Source organism: Lepisma saccharinum, chromosome 23 (assembly GCF_977018435.1).
Source record: "Lepisma saccharinum chromosome 23, izLepSacc3.1, whole genome shotgun sequence".
Classification (NCBI taxonomy): domain Eukaryota; kingdom Metazoa; phylum Arthropoda; class Insecta; order Zygentoma; family Lepismatidae; genus Lepisma; species Lepisma saccharinum.
In genome coordinates, this window is record NC_139251.1 from 47,180,251 (window position 1) to 47,201,445 (window position 21,195).

The 21,195-nt window shown below is 35.5% G+C and overlaps 1 protein-coding gene across 6 annotated transcripts in view; it reads right to left on the minus strand.

The window, feature by feature from the left end:
- LOC146005342 (uncharacterized) overlaps positions 1-21,195 on the minus strand; it is a 128,547-nt gene that overhangs the window by 14,878 nt on the left and 92,474 nt on the right. For 5 of the 6 annotated variants that reach the window (XM_083144526.1, XM_083144524.1, XM_083144525.1 and 2 more), the window contains 9 exons: positions 16,659-16,809; positions 14,320-14,453; positions 10,183-10,374; positions 7,841-8,028; positions 7,139-7,247; positions 5,485-5,604; positions 4,195-4,338; positions 2,335-2,514; positions 98-301 (listed from right to left, as the gene is read on the minus strand). In XM_083144526.1, the coding sequence (XP_083000652.1) occupies positions 98-301; positions 2,335-2,514; positions 4,195-4,338; positions 5,485-5,604; positions 7,139-7,247; positions 7,841-8,028; positions 10,183-10,374; positions 14,320-14,453; positions 16,659-16,809 (1,422 nt within the window). The remainder of the gene's footprint in view (positions 1-97; positions 302-2,334; positions 2,515-4,194; positions 4,339-5,484; positions 5,605-7,138; positions 7,248-7,840; positions 8,029-10,182; positions 10,375-14,319; positions 14,454-16,658; positions 16,810-21,195) is intronic. The other variant, XM_083144528.1, reaches the window with a different exon arrangement.

Consider the following 21,195-nt stretch of genomic DNA (forward strand, 5'->3'; position numbering starts at 1 on the left):
AAAGTAAATGGAAGATGTATCATGTGCTGAACTAATAAATAACATTTCAATAGATGGTATTAAAACATGGCCATCTCACCTGGTTAAAGGATCTTACCGGAGATGGTTGGGGAGCAGATTGCAGGGCTGTTCCCAATCCACTCTGTTGAAATGGTCCACCTCCTTTTGTTCCAATAGCACCAATCTGTTGAGAGGAGGGCTTTACGCTAGCAGACATTAATGAATTTGAAGTTGATGATATCAACACTGTGCTTGGGTTGCTGGTTACATGTTGAGATTGGCCAAATGGTCCTGTAGTTGCCTGAAATAATGTAAAAAGAAATGACAATTGATCCTATATCTCAAATACCAAAGTTATGAAACAAATGCTTGATAACTAGAGGCACATATTTTTGGTAAATAAAAAAGCCAAATTTAGGTACAAAAACAGTCAATTTCGGGTTCAAAAGTGGTAAATAAAATAAAATTTCGCTATTATAGCGGTGAAAAAGCAACATATAAAATGACATTTTGGTTTTCAAAATGTGAATATAATCCCAAATTTGATTTAAAAACTGCACTATTACACAAAATAAACATATCCCTTCTAATAGCACATTAAATCATTACCAGAATATTAAGTTTATTCCTGTATAAAGGGGTCCATTTTTGCTTCTCAAATGTTTGCAGCAGAATTAATCAATTTTCCGATAATTGGATAACTCACAGGATACTTCAGACTTCAGAAAGTGTCGTGTCTGTACATAAATGGTAAATTTCGTGTTTAAGAGTCTATTTCGCATTTTTGCAGTTCATTTCGTGACAAACAGGGTAGGAAAATGCACGTCACACCTTTTAGACACATGAAAAATTAACATTACAATGTGTTATTTCACATTTCGTGTTTTCGTCAAAAATGAAATATGCATGCCTCTATCATTTTGTTCATTATTTTCTGCTCTGGACATAATTCAACATGCGATGATGACAGCATTTTATCAAATGTTTTTAGATTTTTGAGAAGAGCTGGCCTCTTCTGACCTTTTAATGTGTTGCGTTTGTCTTGTGCATGTCTTTTTACAACCTTGCACTTTTTTCCCCCAAAGGGCTTTTACACCCACTTTTCAATTTTTTTTAGTCAGAATTTTAGATAAGGGGATATTTCCCCATACACATAGAAGGATGCAAAATGACCTGAAGTGCCGACACAGCCGAACTTTTAATAAATTAATTAATTCATTCACTAAAATCCAACATAATATAAGCCTCCTTTCTGACAATGGACATGCTGGTTTCATAATGTGAGCACTGCAACACACAGTATTAATATGTAATAAACCAATAGGAAATTTTAATTTCCCCCCATATAGTTAAAAATAAATAAAGGCTGTTCATTGTAAAAAAAATGGTTTACAGATAGGCTAATTGGGATTAGACCTAGTTTAAAGTGGAGTCCGAACCGCTAATGAGCCTCTATTGGGGACCAAACCTGGGACCCCTACTCTGTTCATGGAAGCACATATGGTTGGTTGGTAGTGCAACATAAAACATAATTTTAGAGAAAACCTGAGGTAACCAAGTTTTGTCACATGTATTAGGGGACAATTTTTTTTTTCTAACTCACAACACAAACATGGTTAAACAGTTCATACATAAGAACATAAACACCAAATCAGTGTTTTCTTTTCACTATTGATCTTGATGACTCAAACTCTTTCTAAATAAATATTTTTGTAAATGGTAGCAGTGAATCACCACAATCCATAAGGGATTAAGATAAGTAATGTAGATTTGGTGTTTATGTTCTACAGCAGAGGCACTCCAAAATCTCATTGCATGCAAGCTATATTACATTATATATATAGCTGGCTGGCCAGATTTGCCCTATTTGAGCAAGAAGTTAATTCTTTATAAAAATGACAATGACTTAATATTTATTAATTTGCAATATGACCATTACTTATCTAATGAAACTAAAATATTGTGTTCTGATTTTAATAATTTTCTCAATTGTACTTTTTTTAAAACAAAAATTAGGGAGCATAATGGCAAATTAATTGCACAAAATTATGTTTATGTGTATAGTTGAGGATTTAAACCCAAAACCAGTCACTTAATCTAGGAATGGGAAGCATGCATGTGATCATACACTAAGAAAACAAACACCCATGCATATTCCAATTTAATTGATTGCAGTTATACTGAGGAAGGTAAACATATGTGGTGACAGTGGCCATTAACATGATAAAATGAGGAAGAGAAGGATTACACGAGGGAGATATAAAATATTAACGGCAACCTTCTGTTCCAGATGAAGTACCCAAACAATTGTCATAGTAGAGAACGAATACACACCTGAATGCGGTACTGAGAGAGTGACGAGGGGTACATATCTGGAGCGGCACTGGGTGGAGGATGCGGAGCAGTCGAGAGATACATGGACTGCTGGTTAAATGCTGACGTTTGACCCAACCCTTGTGACATGCCGTATGGTGGGTACTGGGAAAACTGGGAACGTGCTTGCCCACCAATTACCTAGAAAAAATGTACAGCCAGCCATAGAGAGGTCTGAAGGTAAAAACATTCATAAAAATACATCACACCCAAAAATGCATTTGTGTACTGAAAAAACAGTCTTAAATCAACTAATGAGAAACCTATTCCAATCTTGCTTTATGAATTCCAAACAATGGAAAACATTTGGAATATACACAAAGGGTTTAAATCAGTGACAAAAATTTTAAAAATTCAAAATTTCTCTTTCTTCTAAAAATTCCTCTTTATTGTGCATATTATTTATTCATTGATAATTATTATATATTCATTTCTAAGATGAATTCAAAGTTTGATCTCTACATTAGTGTGCTGCAGGAAAAGATTTCTCTAGCACCAAATAGTTCACACACACAATGCTAAATAGCTTCTTCACCTGAATGAATAATTCTCGAACAGGAAAAACAAGCTGTATACACTTGAAGCGAAGTAGTACATGCATAATCGTAATCTGTCTGCGGTGGTGTCAAACTGATTTAAAATTTCCCTATGCTGAGGGGCATTCCCCTGTAATTATGCTCACTGGCTAAAATGCTTTCATATCAAGGGTGAAATTGAGAGGGGAGGCAAAAAAAACAAACAAAAAAAACCCCACTAATGTACATATGATATTGGAGGAACTTTGAACTCCTCTCCAGGATCTTTTATCACTAGACAAGATGCAGCTCAACCCAATTCCTTGAAGCTCCTTGTGATACACCCACATGTTCAGAACATGGTTGTGATGTTCTGGAAGTTACATTTGCACACACACATCCTAATCTCTTTTATAGATGTGTCCTGGAATACCACGACATTAACATGAAATCTTCAATACGAAATGATTGGAAACGTAGAATACTTTGCCAACTTTACACTACACATTTGAAAAGCTTTTCATTCCTCTTACTTCCATGTGATGTTTTTCTTTCAATCTGTTTCTATATCTTGGTTAATAGTGATGAAAAGGAAGACGGACAAAATGATGATGCAATCAATACAATGAAACATCTGTGTCTTGGCTTCATGACATGTACTGTTATATAGGATTGAGCTGAAACCGATTCCAATGTGTTGGTAGCAGCCAATACGAGTGCAATACTTTTCCAGGGTCAAATTATCCTGGAAATTATGGAGCCAAGAAGGCTGGTCTTCTGATACTATTATTGGTCACTTTGAACATTCAAATAGGAATGGACTGATGAAATTTTGGCCAAGAACAATCAAGAACAGGTAAAATTTAATGATAATGACATTCTACCAATCTGATATAAAATTACAAATGATTCTTAAAAAACCTGGTTCATAAATGTCCTAAACATATCCGACAGAGCTACATATTTAGAAATTTACTTTCTGTCCTATCCCCAATACATACTATTTTCTTGCTAATAATAATATCCAAAAGCTGCAAATCAGTAAAATAACTTTTACCATCAACCTATATTTACGTTGCACCATGGAAACAATTTTCATATTTAGCTGTGAATAATAATACAAAAATACAAATTGTAAACATTACATTGGCAAATTACAAAAATCATACTGACTGAAGTTCATACAAGGACAAAGCTACATTGCATATTTTCTTTCTTGAACATGGAACTAATAAATATCAGCTGGACTTGTAACAATTCAAGTGTTTCTCTATTAACAATTTTATTAATACATTACATTAATTACCTGTGCGCTTTCAATCTGAAACTGCCCATACAGACCACCTTGGCCAGGAATCTGCTGTGAGGAATTGAATAATACTGTGGGTGGGGAAGGAACAGCAGACAATCCACCAAACTGTGCTGCAGCTGCTGTCCCTCCTAGTGTAGGCTGCAAGATAAGAATAAAAGATTAGCTTATTTTAGACCTGATCCAGTGCATAATAACAAATGTATGGTAGATGTATGTGGATTTAATGAAGATCTTTCCAAAATAATTAAAGTAGCAAAAATCTGTATATAATGGAAAAAACTCTGCACAACTCACGGGTAATGAGCTTTCCTCATCAACTCTATAATTTTTAGCGATTAAATCTTGTGTGAAATGTAGTCGCTACAGTACCATGTCATTTTCTGAAATCTTCATTTGATACCAACTTATGTTGTGGAGTTCTTATTTGCATGTAAATACCTTGTAATAATAAGTATTGTTTTAAGCCAACATTCATGTATGAACAATTGCAAAATTGCCCATCAGCCAGGTTAGTGGTTAACTTTTTCTGACTTCTCCCCTGAAGTTCCCAGCATTGGCATGGGTGTTCTTGGTGTCATAACAGAAGGAACATGCAAAATCAAGTTTCTACTGTACTAGCAAAATAACATATTTATGGTGAATAAAATATCAAGGTTTTGGGACAAAAACTAGTATATTAAATGACAATGTGAATATAATACACTTATTGCACCAAATAAACATGTCCTTTCTGATAGCACATTTATGTACTCATCAGAGAATCAAGTTTATTCCTGTGTACTAACAAAGTCTATTTTTGCTTCTAAAATTTTCACAGCGGAAGTAAACTGTAAAGCATGTTACATCACATTTTGAGTTTCCATCAAAATATGAATGTCTATCTATATGAACTTGAAAGGTTGTTTCCGAATCTCTAGTAAGAAACTGCAAGTGATTGGTGAGCTGCCATCTGCATACCAAGGTCAGTGGTTAGGGGATGGATGCAAGCCAGTTACCAGCACCTCTGCCCAGTTTGTGCATGTACAGCTGCAACTATTCCAAAGCAAATTGAACTTCTTTGGGAGGGTTACATCAATGTCATTTCCAATGCAAATTGTATTCTGCTATCACAGACACATGCAGCAAGTGAAATGTTTCTATATCAAAGAAAGGGCTTAGTGGTATGCTGAATTAAACAGGGTAAGGCTTGTGCTTTATGTGAAGTGTGCTTCACACTTATGACTCAATCAGACTTGATCCCCTTTCCTTTAAGTGTATAATGCAAACAAAAAAAAAACAGCAAACCTGATAACTCATGTGTCCTGCTTGGGCACTTGAAGAATTGAACGGTGGAGGAGACAGAGGTCCATTGGGCCCGATTGGAGATGGGCCTGCAGATATTACAGCTTGCTGTTGTGGTTTAACCTAAAAAAAAAAAATAATGTTTAGGAAATTTGCTGATCTCTACCTCAAATGCTTACGCTACACAATAGCTACCTTTATTCTAGTTATTTTAATAATTTGCAGTATCAAGTGGAAAAGAATGCAGATTAATCATTGATTGTTCAGTGCTTGAATTTGGTAATACTGTAGTGATTAAGGAGATTCAAATTCAAAGTTGCTACTGTAGGGATGGCCTGAAAATATCTGCTGATATCATATCAATTCAAAATTTTCGGATACCGATATTCTCCAGCTCTGCAAATGTTTCGTGAAGAACATGAATGGCTAATTTACTTCCTTAATGTATTTAACCCAGGTGACTAAAATGCATTTTGTCTTTAAAAAGAAACTGCATATTTATGTTTGAAATTTTGATTTCTTCTACTTCTTTGTACACTGTGACAAGTTTCAGAAGTTCCCATCTGCTAAATGTTAAATTCAAAAAAGTACATCAATACAATACATATCTTATTTGTCAATGGGCTGATACCACTTTGAAACAATACCCATACCAATGCCATTATTCTTACAGATTACCACTGATACCAACCTCAATTTAACAGAGTTCAGCTTCAAAATATTCCCTGCTATGCAATCATAAACTACATTTATTGCACACAATTTTGAGGCGAAATAAATGTAATCTTCTCACTTTGCTTAATTCCCAGGATAATTATATTGCTCGCAGGCCCAACTGGTGGCTCACCTACTTGTTGCTGCATAATTCAATCTGTCTACCAATAGTCTTCAGGGGGGGGGGGGGGGGGGTGCTTCGATGAGTGTCAACAACCTCAGTTGCAAAGTAAGAGCTGTAGGGGTAACATCGCTCTCACGTTACATTGCCAAGCATACATATGTTTTTGTAGTTTGTTTTCAATAGCTTGCTTGTACAATGTTTGGGTGTTTAGTGTACTACTTTCCCTGCATTGTGTACTATCGTACAACTTTTATCCAGTAACGGCACTGATCAACTCTCTCTCTCCCATCTCCTGTTTTACAGTACGTTTGGCAACATGCTGTGTATCCGACGTTCATTTGTTTCACCCCACCTGGAATTTCGGGCTTTGCGACTCAAAAATGCCAGCTGTTAGTCGAAGCAACTTGTACTGATTGCGGATTCGTTGTTTACCAGTGGGCAGTTGGCACTGAGAGCGGTATAGAATGCAAAAAGTGTCATGTGGCATTTTTGGGAACCCTGTGAAAAGCCAAAATGCAGCAAAAGTATCGACAGACACCAATACATTGGTCAGTACCAGCTGAGCCCTAGCTAAAAGTTCATTTAACAAGATGAACAAATTATTAAGGTAAGGTACAGGGAAATATTTTCATAAAAATTCCAACCCAGGAGAAGACTATAAAAATATGTAATAATCTACAGAATCATTACTCATATATTAAGATACACAAATTACAATCTTTTAAGCTTGCATTTATTTCACATTTTACTCAACTTAAAATCTCTAGAAATTAGTTAATATCTTCTGATCACTCTGAACCAAAACATTTGTTAACTTACCTTACACACATTACTTGAGGTAGATATTGGATCATTTTTAGTCAGACTTGTAACGGTGGACACAGCTGAACCACTATAGCTGTTTGATCCTTGTAACGATGGCCCAGAGCTACAATAGAAATAATTACATCACATATTGTCTTAGAGAAACACAATAAATATAACAACATATACCCAATTTTCTTGCACACGAAACAGACATTTATATGACGTCTGCATGTGAGATACCAAGCTTTTAAACCTGAAGCCACACATCAGAAGAAAGGAAAGAAAATATCAGAAGAGAAACTGAAGCAATTTTGGAAGAGAAACTGGTACATATTGGTGAAAATTTCGTAAAAAGATGCCATAAATGTGTGGATGCAGGACATCATTTCCAACACCTCTTGTAACAAGGTACGTGCTCATTTTAATTGTAACTGTCAATTTAATTGTACAAGCTTATTTCAATACAAAGCTAGTGGTTCAAGTTCTGTGGATGTTGCATCCAGTTTGCCGGCAGACATGCTCTATGATATCACGTGTATCTTGAAAATGGTACACAATGGATAAATCTGAACTCAGCATTTCATAACAAGTTCAGAAAAACAAGTTCACTTTCAGGAATCAAAAATGATCATTCCCTAGTATAATTCTTAGATCCAAATAACAACCGAACAATTTGTAAAATTTAAAACTTTAAATATTTAAATAATATCTTACCTGTATCCAACATCACTTGCAGATGACTCTTCTCCAGCAACCACTGAATTGTCCACATTCTTTGAAAAGGAAGAGGCATCCAAACCTGTATCAACTGGATTCCCAAAAGTTGGAGTGAAAGAGGAAGATGTTGAGGTGCAACTTCCATCTTCACTATGCTCTAATACGGTTGGCATATTTTCCCAAACCTACAAAATATGTGTTGTTAAAAAAATATTACAAATACGGTCAGACTAAGATAAATGAAATAAAACTTGATGTATTCAACATAATTTGAAGTGGGCATCACAATTTAAAATATGGTCCGTTTATACAGGCTCCGACAGGGAAATCTGACACACTTAGTTTGGCAACACTGTTTTTAAATGGTGAACCTGTAGTTGGAACGCAACAACAGTTTGCGTTCAGGTTGCAGTCGGGCATCACAGAAGTTCCTACTCGGAACACAATATTGTTGTGAATACATAACTTTAGGACTATTAGGACTACTGGCTCTGCATTAAAAAGGACACTGCCTGGAGGAAGAAGAACAGTCCATGCTGTTAGAGGCGATGGTCAACAGCCTTCGTTCTTCCACTGCAAGGCACGCTGCTGGTTGCGTTCCAATATTGGACACCTACCAATCCACGAGAACTACATTCTGAACATGTTACCATATGGTGTGGACTAGGAAACTTCGGCGTAATTGGACCATGTGTGTTTGAAAAAGATGGGCATTCAGTGACAGTAAATTCTGAATGTTACATCACCATGTTGCAAGACTTTTTCTTGCCAGAACTTCGCAGATGACGAATTGACCCCACAAGAATTTGGTTTCAACAAGATGGAGTGGATGCCCATACATCAAAGACATCGATGGCTGTTCTCAAGACAAATGTTTTCCGGACACTTCATCTTTCAACGAGGCAACATGCCATGGCCACCTTGCTCACCAGACCTATTGCCATGCGATTATTTTCTATGGGGTTACCTCAAAGGGAAACTTTTTATGAACAAACCATGCACTACAGAAGAACTGAAAGCTGCAATTTGTAGGGATATAGCAGCAATTCCACAAGATATGGTCCAACGTGCTGCACAGAATGTTAGTAACAGGTTGCAAGAGTGCCTTTGCAGGAATGGTTCTCATTTGCAGGACATCATTTTTAAAACAGACATTTCTTTATCCAGTCTTGTCGTTGATTCATAAATGCCACTTCATCTGCTGGGAAGAAAAAAAATTGTTGTATCAAATTACAACCTTGTACTATGATTTCAAAAACAGTCAGATTTCTCTGTCGGATCCTGTAGTTTGAAGACTAGTAAACTTAATAGTATTTGCACAAAGAGTTTCTAACACTATGTGTTGAGGAGAATAGGTTTGCCTTACCTGTCACAGAGCAAAAATACATAACGCACACAAATATAAAACTAAAAGTTACAATGTTTCGCTGTCATTGACAAGAATATGACCAGGAAAAGGATTAATTTGGTTATTTTACTTTGTTGTTCTGCCTAGTTGCAAGGATGAGGATAAGTGATGAGATGATGAAGGAACACAAAGAACACCCATGCCCAGACAGTGAATCAAACCCATAGACACCTGGCATCGTAGTATGCTGTGCTAATCACTCCACTACAGAAGTCGCAGACCATGAGGAACATATTCGGAAAGACCCTAAATGCACGGACATTTCCCCATGGCTAGCCGGAACAGGAGAGGCCTGTGCACTGAATAGTTCTAGTAGGGGGTGAAACTTATGTAAATACTTATTCATGAATTACTTATTCATGAATTTTTTCAGTCCCTATCTAGCTCAATAATCAACATTAAAAAAACTGCTTCCATTTGCAACATGGAGAGAAATTCATACTTGTAAGTTTTTCCAGTAGCATTGCCCATTCCAAAGATATGGAAATAAATGCACACATGGTGCAAAAATGCCAAAAATGGTAAATTCTGCTTCTAGACAAAAAGTGTCAAGTCACATCTTTAGTTGAAATCAAATCTCTTATGTCCATTTTTATTTCCAAAATTTTTACAGAATATTTAAATTCACTTTTAAGGTTGGTCAATACTTGTAGGATCTCTTTTGCCAACTTGTATCTTGAGTGAGAGTACAGCATTTTGACAGGTTGTAATGGTCAATATTCTATGAGCATTTTAGGTAAGCCATTTTATGTGTGCTGCGTTTCATCTTGTGTTCCTGCTCTGATAAGTAAGATGAACACGTTAATAGTATTTATGAACATGTAATATAAGTGATTTTCATTAGGGATGATAAGCATTTTAAAAACTTTTTTATAAATTGCTTTGCTTTCAGAAAAGTCCACATTTGACAAACCTGAATTTGTACACTGACCTTCTTCACAGAAGCTATCTTGAAATCCAATTCTGCAGATGGTGATATAGGCGACTGAACACTTCCTGCCATGTGGATGGAACGTGGCATTGCAATACTCTTGCTACTAACAGCAACACTTTTCTCCTCTGTCAGCTGGGTCAACTCAGAGTCAAAGGTAAAATCCAGCTTCATGTCAGCACTATCTTCATTCTAGAAATAAACACAGAAAAGCTATGTATTTACTTCCATTCTTTCAAACAAACCCTACATATTTCTAACATATCAAAACCACTGTTCTTGGACTAAGAGAAATCTGTATTTTTTTATACATCGGGTGTTCCATTAATACTTGAGGGGTTACAAAAATTTATTTCAAGTAAACTATTGAACTTACGTTAATGAAAACAGTCCAGAAAAATCGAGGAACAAAGCAGTTTGTGCCTGTGTGTTTTGTTAAGCTGTAGTTCACATCCCTGCCGCTAGACGACACTCAAATCTGCCACATCTCTCTCAGTTTTGTGGAGCGTTTTGGCCAAGATTACCGAACCTTAAACCGTTACTTCTATTTGAGCGGTTTCATCAAAGGCAGGGTATTAGTCTCACCGATGCTGCACGATATCGCAGCCCTAACGGAGCGTATCATCGCAATGGTAGAAACTATCGACAGGCCCATGTTGATACGAGGGTGGCAAGAGGTAGAATATCATGTCGATGCATGCATTGTCACCCTTGATCCACACATTGAACACTTGTAGGTGTAAAAAATAAAATAAAAAACTTGAGTTTCTCGTTTGTTCTGGTCTTGCAATAAATTTTTGTTACCCCTCAAGGATTAATGAAACACCCGGTTTTAGTGGATCCCACTGGTGTATGAATGTAAATACACAGTGAAATGTAGATTTTACATTTTTTAGGGGATCAAGCTAAAAAAAACTTAAAATGCAGGAAAATGTCAAATCTAGGAGATAACATTTCTGCTATGTTGTGACCATCATGATTGAATGTATAATGTGGGAAAATGTAAAATCAGGTTCCACTAACTAGTTACTCTCATTGCTAACAATCAATACTGGCATATCAGTAAGACTGCCAGTAATTTTACTAATCAGGTTTTTCTATAATTTGTAATTCAGACCAACTTCTAGCATTTAATTATTTTCTAAAACTGAATAAAATTTGTGAACCCTCGCATTGGAAAATTACTGTCCTTTCGTAATGGAAACCGATCACTAGGGAGACAAATTTATGGTAAATAAAAACTGAGGAGAGCGGTAAAAAAAATGTAACATCGGCGGTATATACCAGCACTGAAAAAAAAATTTCGGCACACACTTTTGAATGGTGAATCCCGGTTTTGGCATGATTGTTCTTTCCCTTAATTAATTTCACCATACCATTACTCATTCTTAGGGACATTGAATTTTCGCGATGCACGAAATCGCGAAATGTGAAAAAAAGATGCAATTTTCAACATTCTGCACGTAACTACAACCCCAATGATGAAACATGCATGAGTTTTATTCGCAAAGTAATGCGAAATTTGTGCTTTTCCACGAAATGAACGCTTTTTCGCAAAATAACCGTGAAATATCATCAAATTAAGTAGGAAACACGCAAAAACCGGCAATCGAGGTTGTGCGCGCATACTGTTGATTGGCAACGATACGTTTGCCTAAAGTTTCCTAACACTTGCAGCTGAAGAACGTTTTATCTTCGATCACACCAGGAAGATGCTGCAAATTTGGATTTCCCATGCACATAATCTCAGTTCGAAAACTTTGCTCCCTGTCAAGCTGCATTTCTTTCTTCCCCCGAATGTCTACTCAACTTCCAGTTTCATTGAACTTGCTAGCTGTAGCAGCGATAAGATTAGTCTGTTCCCGCACATCAAGGGAAACAATGGTGTCATTTGTGTTCAGTCATGAATGAATTTTGTTTATCATCATGTGATTTTCAACATGTGTTTGTGTATGTGCAGTAGTGATTATTTTATTTGTTGGACAGCAAGGATATCCTTTAAATTTATACAATGAATAAATCACTTGTGATATGCAATTTAGAAATGAAGTGATTTTGTGTTGATGTTTTCTTTATGGTTGGACAGCTAAGTACTTGTGTATGTGTACAACATATAAAAATGAAGTAGTGTATCAATTTATAGCTCTTTTGTATGTTCTTTCCTCTCAATGAAAAAGTGTGTGCCAATTTTTTTTTTCCACCGCTGGTATATACCGCTGATCTAACATTTTATTTACCGCTATCCTCGGTTTTTATTTACCATAAATTTGTCTCCCTACTCATTCTCATCGTCGCGATTGGCCAAAAATGACAAATGAGACGCTAAAATATTTTTTTTCAAAATCAAGTTACACAGAGATAAGAGTGGTCACCCACTGTCACGAGAGCGATAACGTCTGTATTTATTGTGCGGGAAATGTTTAACTGAAAGTAGCGCGATTTTGCCAGAAATCCAGTATGCACCTAGCACACGGGAGAAATGATTTACCGAGCGAAGTGGCGCGATTTTTTCAGAGGTTGAGTGTTCCTGCTCCCTGGTTCAATTTCCAGAGGGATATCTAAAATCTCGAAGATTTTAGCTGACTCCAATCGCGAAAACCATAAACTGTGGCGATGGTACTCGATCTGACTATGCATCAGAGAAATCACAATTTGCAGCTTTTTCCGATGTGATCGAAGACATTTTTTTTTTTTACAACTGCTACTAGTAGGTTACTTTAGACAACTGTTTCGTCACAAATCGGAAGTGTAAACACACAGCCTCGATTGCCGGTTTTTGCGAGTTTTCTACTTAATTCGATGATATTTTGCAGCTAATTCGCAAAAAAGCGTTACTTTCGTGGAAAAGCACACGTTTCGCATTACTTCGCGAATAAAACTCGCACATATTTCATCATTGGTGATGTAGTTATTTGCAGGATGTTAGAAATTGCAACGTTTCTTCACATTTTGCATTTTTGCGCATCATGAAAATTCAATGTCCCTACCTATCACATATATATAAAGTAGTTAAATAATTGAAGTTTACTGCACAGTCTGCATCTTTGTTACACTGATATACATATTTGTAAACTTTACTGGAATTGGAACCAGGAATGGTTTAAGACCAGAAGAAAATGGAGAGGCTGGACTTCTATGAAGACCCAGTCAGAGGCAGCGAACGGTAAGGATGATGATGATGACTGTTCAAAATTTCATGTTTGTCCATTCCTACTACAGTAGAGAAAAAGTCAATTCTTTTCTGCAATATACATTCAATCCTCATGGTCCCAATAGAGCTGGACTATATTAAATTATCTGAGATTTCACATTTTCCTGCATTTTAAATTTCTTCAACTTAGTCCACTGGAAACATAATATTGACGTTCCTCTGTATTTGTATTTGAAATATAATTAGTCAACCTGATACTGACAGTATAGCACTGAATACAGTGGAATTTTAATTACATATTTTTTCAGGCAACTAAGTTCAGAATTTCTTAACACTGGAAATCTTGAATTCTATAAAATATTTCTCCCTACAGCGATTGTTTTCAAATTTCTAGCATTTACATTCACAGTGAACACTTTGAGAATTAAGCATTATAATATCTGGACATGGAATCTGAACTCTAGTATCTATAATTTTTAATCCGACAGTAAGGGTAAATGTAATATTTTCCCTTTAGAATAAAGAATGAGGGAGTTAAGAGCTTGAGAGTGATTTTCTCAATTACACAAGGATAAATTTTGACAGTAAAGAAAGTTTTGTTTACGTAAAATAGCACCTGCACTTTGATGCTGTAAACTATAGCTCTTTTCAGTTCTTAAGGCGGGCGCTCTAGAAGCTGGCAGGGGAAGTGACCAATCCAGCACGATAAGAAACGTAGCTGCCAGTAGAACGAGTTCCACGTAGTACTTTTTCCGGCCGCGTCGTGTCTCTCGGCACCACTGCTGTTATCTGGTTGTTCTGTTGCGTAATCCCCGCTCCCCTCTTCCCCTGCCAGCTTCTAGAGCGCCCGCCTTAAGAACTGAAAAGAGCTATAGTAAAAAATACCATGCATCACATGTCATGAAGAAAAAGTATGCTCATGCATCAATTTCATTCTCACAGCCAATTCCTGTGAAACATACTTTACAAAATCTACTACTACTTACCTTTGCAAATGAAAGTGGCAGCTGAATAGGTTCATTTTTACTTTCTGCAGATTTCCCTAGATCATTTCCACCAGATGCCTTACTGTAAGCTGGTACTGTGTGTGCGGTTTCATCACCTTCATTAATTTTCCTTTCTGCATATAAGTAATAAAAAAAAGTGATTGAGTATCAAGTTTCAAGCATCTTGACATTAATACTGAGTCAATACCACTTTGAGCCAACACGAATGCTCATACTTTTCCCACTGATGGTTGAAAATTGCAAGAAAGGTTACTCAAAATATTGATTAATATTAATAGTAGGGATGTGCCGAAGCCAATTACAGATGTATGAAAATCAGCAGAAATTGACATATCGGTATCAGAATCGGCAAAAACCGATATTTAAACCGGTACAGATTATACTAGAGTTTTACCTTCTAATAAGTTTTATATTCTAGTTTGTAAGATTTATTAAAAATTTGGTTATGATTCGTCATTATTGTAGAGTTTTTGTAATAAAATTATTGCAAACTCTCATTCAGAGGATCAACCTAACTATAAATCGGAAATAAAACAGTACATTGCTGAACCAGTATCTGCTGTTGTATTGGAAATTCAAAAATGAGTATTCAAACCTGAAGCAAGTGCTGAGAAACTACTTGAGCATACCTGCTGCACCACTATTCAGTGATTAAGTGTTCAGTGTTGCTGAACAGATTTGCGATAAGAAGAAGAAGTATGTTACTTCCTGAAGTGCTTCCAAATCTCGTATTTCTGAAGTTGAATCTGGCAGAACAGGAATTCATTTTGCATTTCAAAGAACTGATTGTGTACTAATGTTAAATCTCTAGGTTCACATAACCTTTTGTAGATGCAAATGTACATTCGCATCTCTTGAGAATATATATGTATATACATATGATATGCAATACATACCAAATTTATTTTTGTCATGCAGACAATAACATCCCATTTCTGATTAATAATCTTATGTATCGGAATCGGTTAAATATCAGTATCGGTATCGGTTTCAAAAATTATCGGTGAGTACAACGGCATCGGTAAATTTTCAGCTTCGTCACATCCCTAATTAATAGGTAAGTATTTCACTGCAATTACATGCATGAATTAACAGAGATTTCATTTTCATATTCAATAATTACATCAGAATATTAAAATCTCTCTAATTTAATCACAAAATCAATTTTTATCACACTAGCGAAAAATTAAATTCAGCTTGAAAATAATTTCCAACATTGTTAGACTATGTGAAAGTGTAACATGACTCAACATCTAGAAAAGTATAAGCTTGTATCGGTGAATAAATTCATTATTTTTCAATATTGATACCGGAGGTATTGACTCAGCACCATTTAATATATATTTAAAGCATAACTGATTATTTGTGTCGATTGTTATTATGATCATCATCAATATTATTATTATTATTATTTAATCTATTCTGGGAGTGTATTTCAGTCTTCAAGTGTCCTGCTTAGTATTACTGTGCTTCCAAGTATACTCATGTGCAAAACTTAAGAATAATGTGAAATTACATAGAGAACATGTTGAGAAACAGTGGTACTGGTCAAAGAATGGCAAGTCATACCCCAGCCCCTTCTTGATAACCTCATCCTCAGCATGCACTCGCATTGTGATGCATGTCTTGCAGTGGGGGGAGAACACACACACTATTGGTGTCCCTGTGCTGCACCCTGTTTCCTGGACTAACACATGGGTACATTTCCTGATTTTTCACACCCCTTTGCATTTTCATCCCTGTTGCACACCCTTTTCAGTCTGATACCATTTGCAATTCAACCTGCAATCCATATTTGAGTGGTTCTCCTATTTCCCCGTGATAAATACCTTCAACCAAATTATCCCTAACTTATGCTTTTTGTGGAAAATTCTAAATAATGTTGTATTGATTTAGGGGTCACATAGCGAGCTCCAGATTTTTGCAATTTTTTTGGAATTCGAGATCACTATGCAATGTTTGAAAAGAATAAGAACGAAATATTGTTATTAATATGTAAGTATTCCACTGCAATTATATGCATCAGGATACCCCCACATTTACTCTGAAATATTAAAATAGTGGTCATTTGATTACAAAATCCATTTCACACACAAAAGTGGTGCTATATAAACTAAAATTTTAAATTCTGTTAAATTTCAGGATAATTAGACTCAGGGAACATGTCATGAAGCATGTTTGTGCACCCTGCCCAATATACAAACTCCGGAAAAGTATTGATCAGTATCGGTAGATTCTGTGTTAGATGAACATACTGATACATTGGCACCAAGTCAGCCCTACTACAGAATATACCACTTAAAACTTACGACTCTGACCTCTATTTTTCTCCATTCTTTGGTTCTTCATGTGACTGTTATACTTTGCCTTCATGGCTATGTCAGATGGCGAGGACTTGAAGTTAGTGTTCTCAAATATTATAGTCTGCACAGGAGCATTCGTTCCATCCAATACTGTCTTCTCCACAGCCTGAAATAAGCAGACAAGAAAATAAATTTGAATACAGTGCACAGTGAACACAGCAGACAGTGATAATTGTTCTGCAAGTAGGGTGAGGGAAAAAAGATCATTTACAGACTTAACTAATTAAGTTAGCTCCATGGAATCATACTTATATGTACTAAGGATGGAACAAAATTAATTCCTACTCTATTGGTACATGTTATAATCAGAGATAGGCATGTTGGTGTACGGGTAAAAATTACATTCATTTTCCTGATGTGAAATATCAAAAAACCCTTGTAATTTAGTGCAAAATTCTGGCAAGTTCTTATTTTTATGGATATAAGCATTTAATTCTTACTGACTAATTTTGTGATAACTGTCTAAATACACAGTTTCTTTTTTTCAAGGCAAAAGCAAATTGCATTACTAGGGTGGTGACTAAATCATCCATTAATTTTCAAGGATAATTGAACATTTTATCAATCGGTATATTAGCTGCCGGTATCAGTAAATTTTATCAGTTTATATTAGAACTTTCTTGATACCTATTCATCCCTACTGCTTAGCATTATATGAGCCAATGCAAAGTTTTAACAAGAATGAAGTGATAACAGTAAACTGCCATGTTAAGTTATTGATATGACTGCCCATAAATGTACAATCTCTCACTCGTGCGCGTGTGTGTTTTTTTGTGATTGTGTTGTCTGCTTTTAGGATTTTCTCATTTACTTATTGGGTATTTCATTTTCTGATGCAAAACTGAGAACCTAGTTCCATGTATTGATTACGGATGTTAAAATATCAATCAGGTTCTGAACAAGTGAGTGAGTGAGTGAGTGATGAACTATTGAATTACTACACTATCATTATGACAGAGTATAATCTCTATATACTTGCCATGATTTAATCCTTAATAACTTCTGCTATGTAAATAGTGGGACACAGATTTGACATTTTGCTGCTTAATACTTTGAGCCATATGTTTTCCAAACCGAGACCATGGCATAAAATTAGCCAAAAGTAAAACTTCATTGAGCCTAGCAGGAGTAATTCAATGACCCTACCCAGGACAGGGGGTCATTAATCTGCCACTGATTTTCCTCACGTGTCTTGTTTTTATTTCCACCCTTGGAAATCTATATTACTTCTAACCCACCCTTAAATTTTTTAATACGTTGTCATATGTTCAAAATTGTCAAGTTCCTTTTTATCTACATTTGGGTTTAATCCCAACCCTTTTGCTGTACCACATTTTAAGTTATTTATTTATTTAAGGGACCCCATAATTGGAGTTTCACTGTTTATAGCAAGTACAAAAACATTATTTTCCTGTAGTTTACGGTTATGACAAGCATAAGAAAACAGTTTTTCATTGTGACGTTTCAGAACACATGCTCCCTTCATCACATTTATATTTATTTTGACTAAAGATGGTTATAACAATGGTTAGCAATTTTTTCTTCTTCGTGACCCTTACTGCCGGGTATATGGCAGTTTTGGTCAAAGGTCTCGATGTAGTAAATAAAAAGAATCCATTATATAATGGATGTTGTCAATGTTACATTGTTGTAATATAGCAACCTAACTGTGAAAAGAAGAAGTTTTTTTTTAAGTCCCAAATATCATCAGGTAATTTCAAAGTCGTCATTGTTTTCACAAAGTCTCTTGATGTTTTCTGTTACATTAAATTTTAAAGATGGTGGCTTACTCCATTTGTGAAAAAGAAAACTCCATACTGGATCTATGTTACCATTTTCATTATTTAATATATTACAGTGTTCTGCAATGAACGAAGCTTCCCAGACATTCAACTCTAACAGTTGGGCTGAAAAGTTCGTAGGCTAACATAGTAAAAAAATTTTTTGACAAAATTCGATTTTATTATTCAATATAGTTGCCTTCGAGGGCGATACAACGATTATAGCGGTCATACAATTTTTCGATGCCATTTTTATAGTACGATTTCTCTTTAGCCTCAAAATAGGCCTCAGTTTCGGCGATTACCTCTTCATCAGTGCTAAATTTCTTTCCAGCGAGCACTCTTTTAAGGTCTGCAAACAGGAAAAAGTCACTGGGGGCCAGATCTGGAGAATATGGTGGATGGGGAAGCAATTTTATTACGGTTGAATATCGCTAAACATTGCTCCGAATCATCAAAATGTTGTTGCTATTGATCGATTGTGAGCATGCGCAGCACCCATTTTGCACACAGCTTTCGCATGTTCAAATATTCATGCACAACATGTCCAACACGTTCCTTTGATATTTTTAAAGTCTCAGCTATCTCGATCAACTTCACTTTACGATCATTTAAAATTATTTTGTGGACTTTTTTGATGTTTTCGTCGGTAACAGCCTCTTTGGGGCATCCATTGCGTGCATCGTCTTCGATGCTCATTTCGCCTCGTTTAAATTTAGCAAACCACTTCTCAACGGTTGATTTTCCTGGTGCAGAGTCCGAATAATGTTTATCAAGCCAAGCCTTGGTTTCAACAGTATTTTTTTTTTCACCAAAAAGCAATGCTTTATTAACACACGAAATTCTTTTTTATCCATTTTTTCACAATAACAAAAGCTGCTTCACTCACAATGCTATATCTCACAAACAAATTATCCGGCAGCTGTGAAATTTATACACGTATCTTTTGAAGGTTAGTACTAAGTAAAAATCACATGGATTTAATTCTAGTAACGCCATCTATGAGTCAGCCTACGAACTTTTCAGCCCAACTGTTATGTTTCCCATCAATCTTTTTAACAACCTTCTCTTTTTAATCAAATGCTTCTCTTCGATGATGTGAGCTGACAAACCTGTTCTTGGGTTTAGATTTATAATGTCGATCATGTCGACAGGATGGGTTGCGACCTCGATGTTGGATTAAGATATCATTTGGGTGTAGCATTTCAAATGTGATGGTCTGTTCGACCTTTAATTTCTTACATGATCTGAGTTCAAACCGGCGTGAGCCAGGTTGGTTTCTATCTCTTAATATTTAAAGTGTTTTAGTACGAAAAGACCAAATACTTATATTATATATAATAATATTGATTAATAATAATTACTATTATGGCAGAGAAGTGCATTGAATTTAGAATTAAAAAATGAAGATAAATTTCTTCCAAATCACGTTCTTGCCATCTTATTGCCATTTTCCTTGCCGTTTGTCCTACATAATCCTTTGAACATGAACAACTTACATTATATATTCCTGTGGTTTCCACATCTGGTAGAGAGTTTCTCATTTTGAATTCATGAAATGTACATTCCAAACTTCTTGGTGATCTAAAAACAATTTTCAAATTAAATCTTCTAAAAATTTGGCAATTTTATGTGAGAATCCCTTGTGGAATGGAATGCACACAAATTTCTTTTCAACAGATTTTTCATCTTTGTCTGTATCTCTCTCTTCATTTAGTTTTCTTGCGACTTGCATTTTGATTTGGTTTATTCTGTTAGTGTGAAAGCCATTTTCTTTTGCTATATTAAAAAGCCTTTTTCTTCATTTTTGATATCCTTATTATTAGAACATAGTCTTTGTGCTCTCAGGAAAAAAATTTAAAAATATATTATCCATTGTTCTACGTGAATGTTCTGAATTGGCATGGATGTATTTTTCACCTGCTATTTTTTTTTCCTATCGACTGATGTTTGAATTGTTGTGTCACTTGTCTTAATTTTCAGATCAAGGAAAGAAATTACACTGTTAATCATGGGTTCGTAAGTGAATTTTATGCGACGATGTGATTCATTCTCCTGAAACATCGCAACGAAAAACTGTTTTCTTATGCTTGTAATAACTGTAAACTACAGGAAAATAATTCTACAATGCAAGAGCAATGCGTACATACAAGAAAATATAGAATGCAGAGATATAAAGTGAAGTATCTAGGTGTTACAATCCATAGTAATGGAAAAATAGATTAAGAATTAAACACTATAATAAAAAATACAAACAGATTATATATGTCATAAACAAAGGATTCTTGGGGAAAAAGGAAATAAGCCAAAAAAAAAACTAGAATGATTGTGTACAAATCAACTTATGTACCAACATTGATATATGGAAGTGAATCCTGGATAATTAATGAAAAACAAAAATAAAACTTACAAACAGTAGAAATGAAATATTTGAGGAGAACAGTGGGAAAGACCAGAAGGGACAAAATTAGAAATCAAACAATCAGAATAACATTAAACACAAAACCAATATACAGGATGTTGATCAAGCACAACTCAGATGGTTTGGACACCTCAGCAGTATGCCTGAACATCGAATACCTAAACAGGTATGGGAAGCAAGAATGGGAGGATTGGATGCAAAGAGACCGAAAGTCCCACGTAGGACATGGAATGAGGGAATGAAGGATATCCTGAGCAGGATAAACATCTCGTGGAGTGATGGAAGGAAG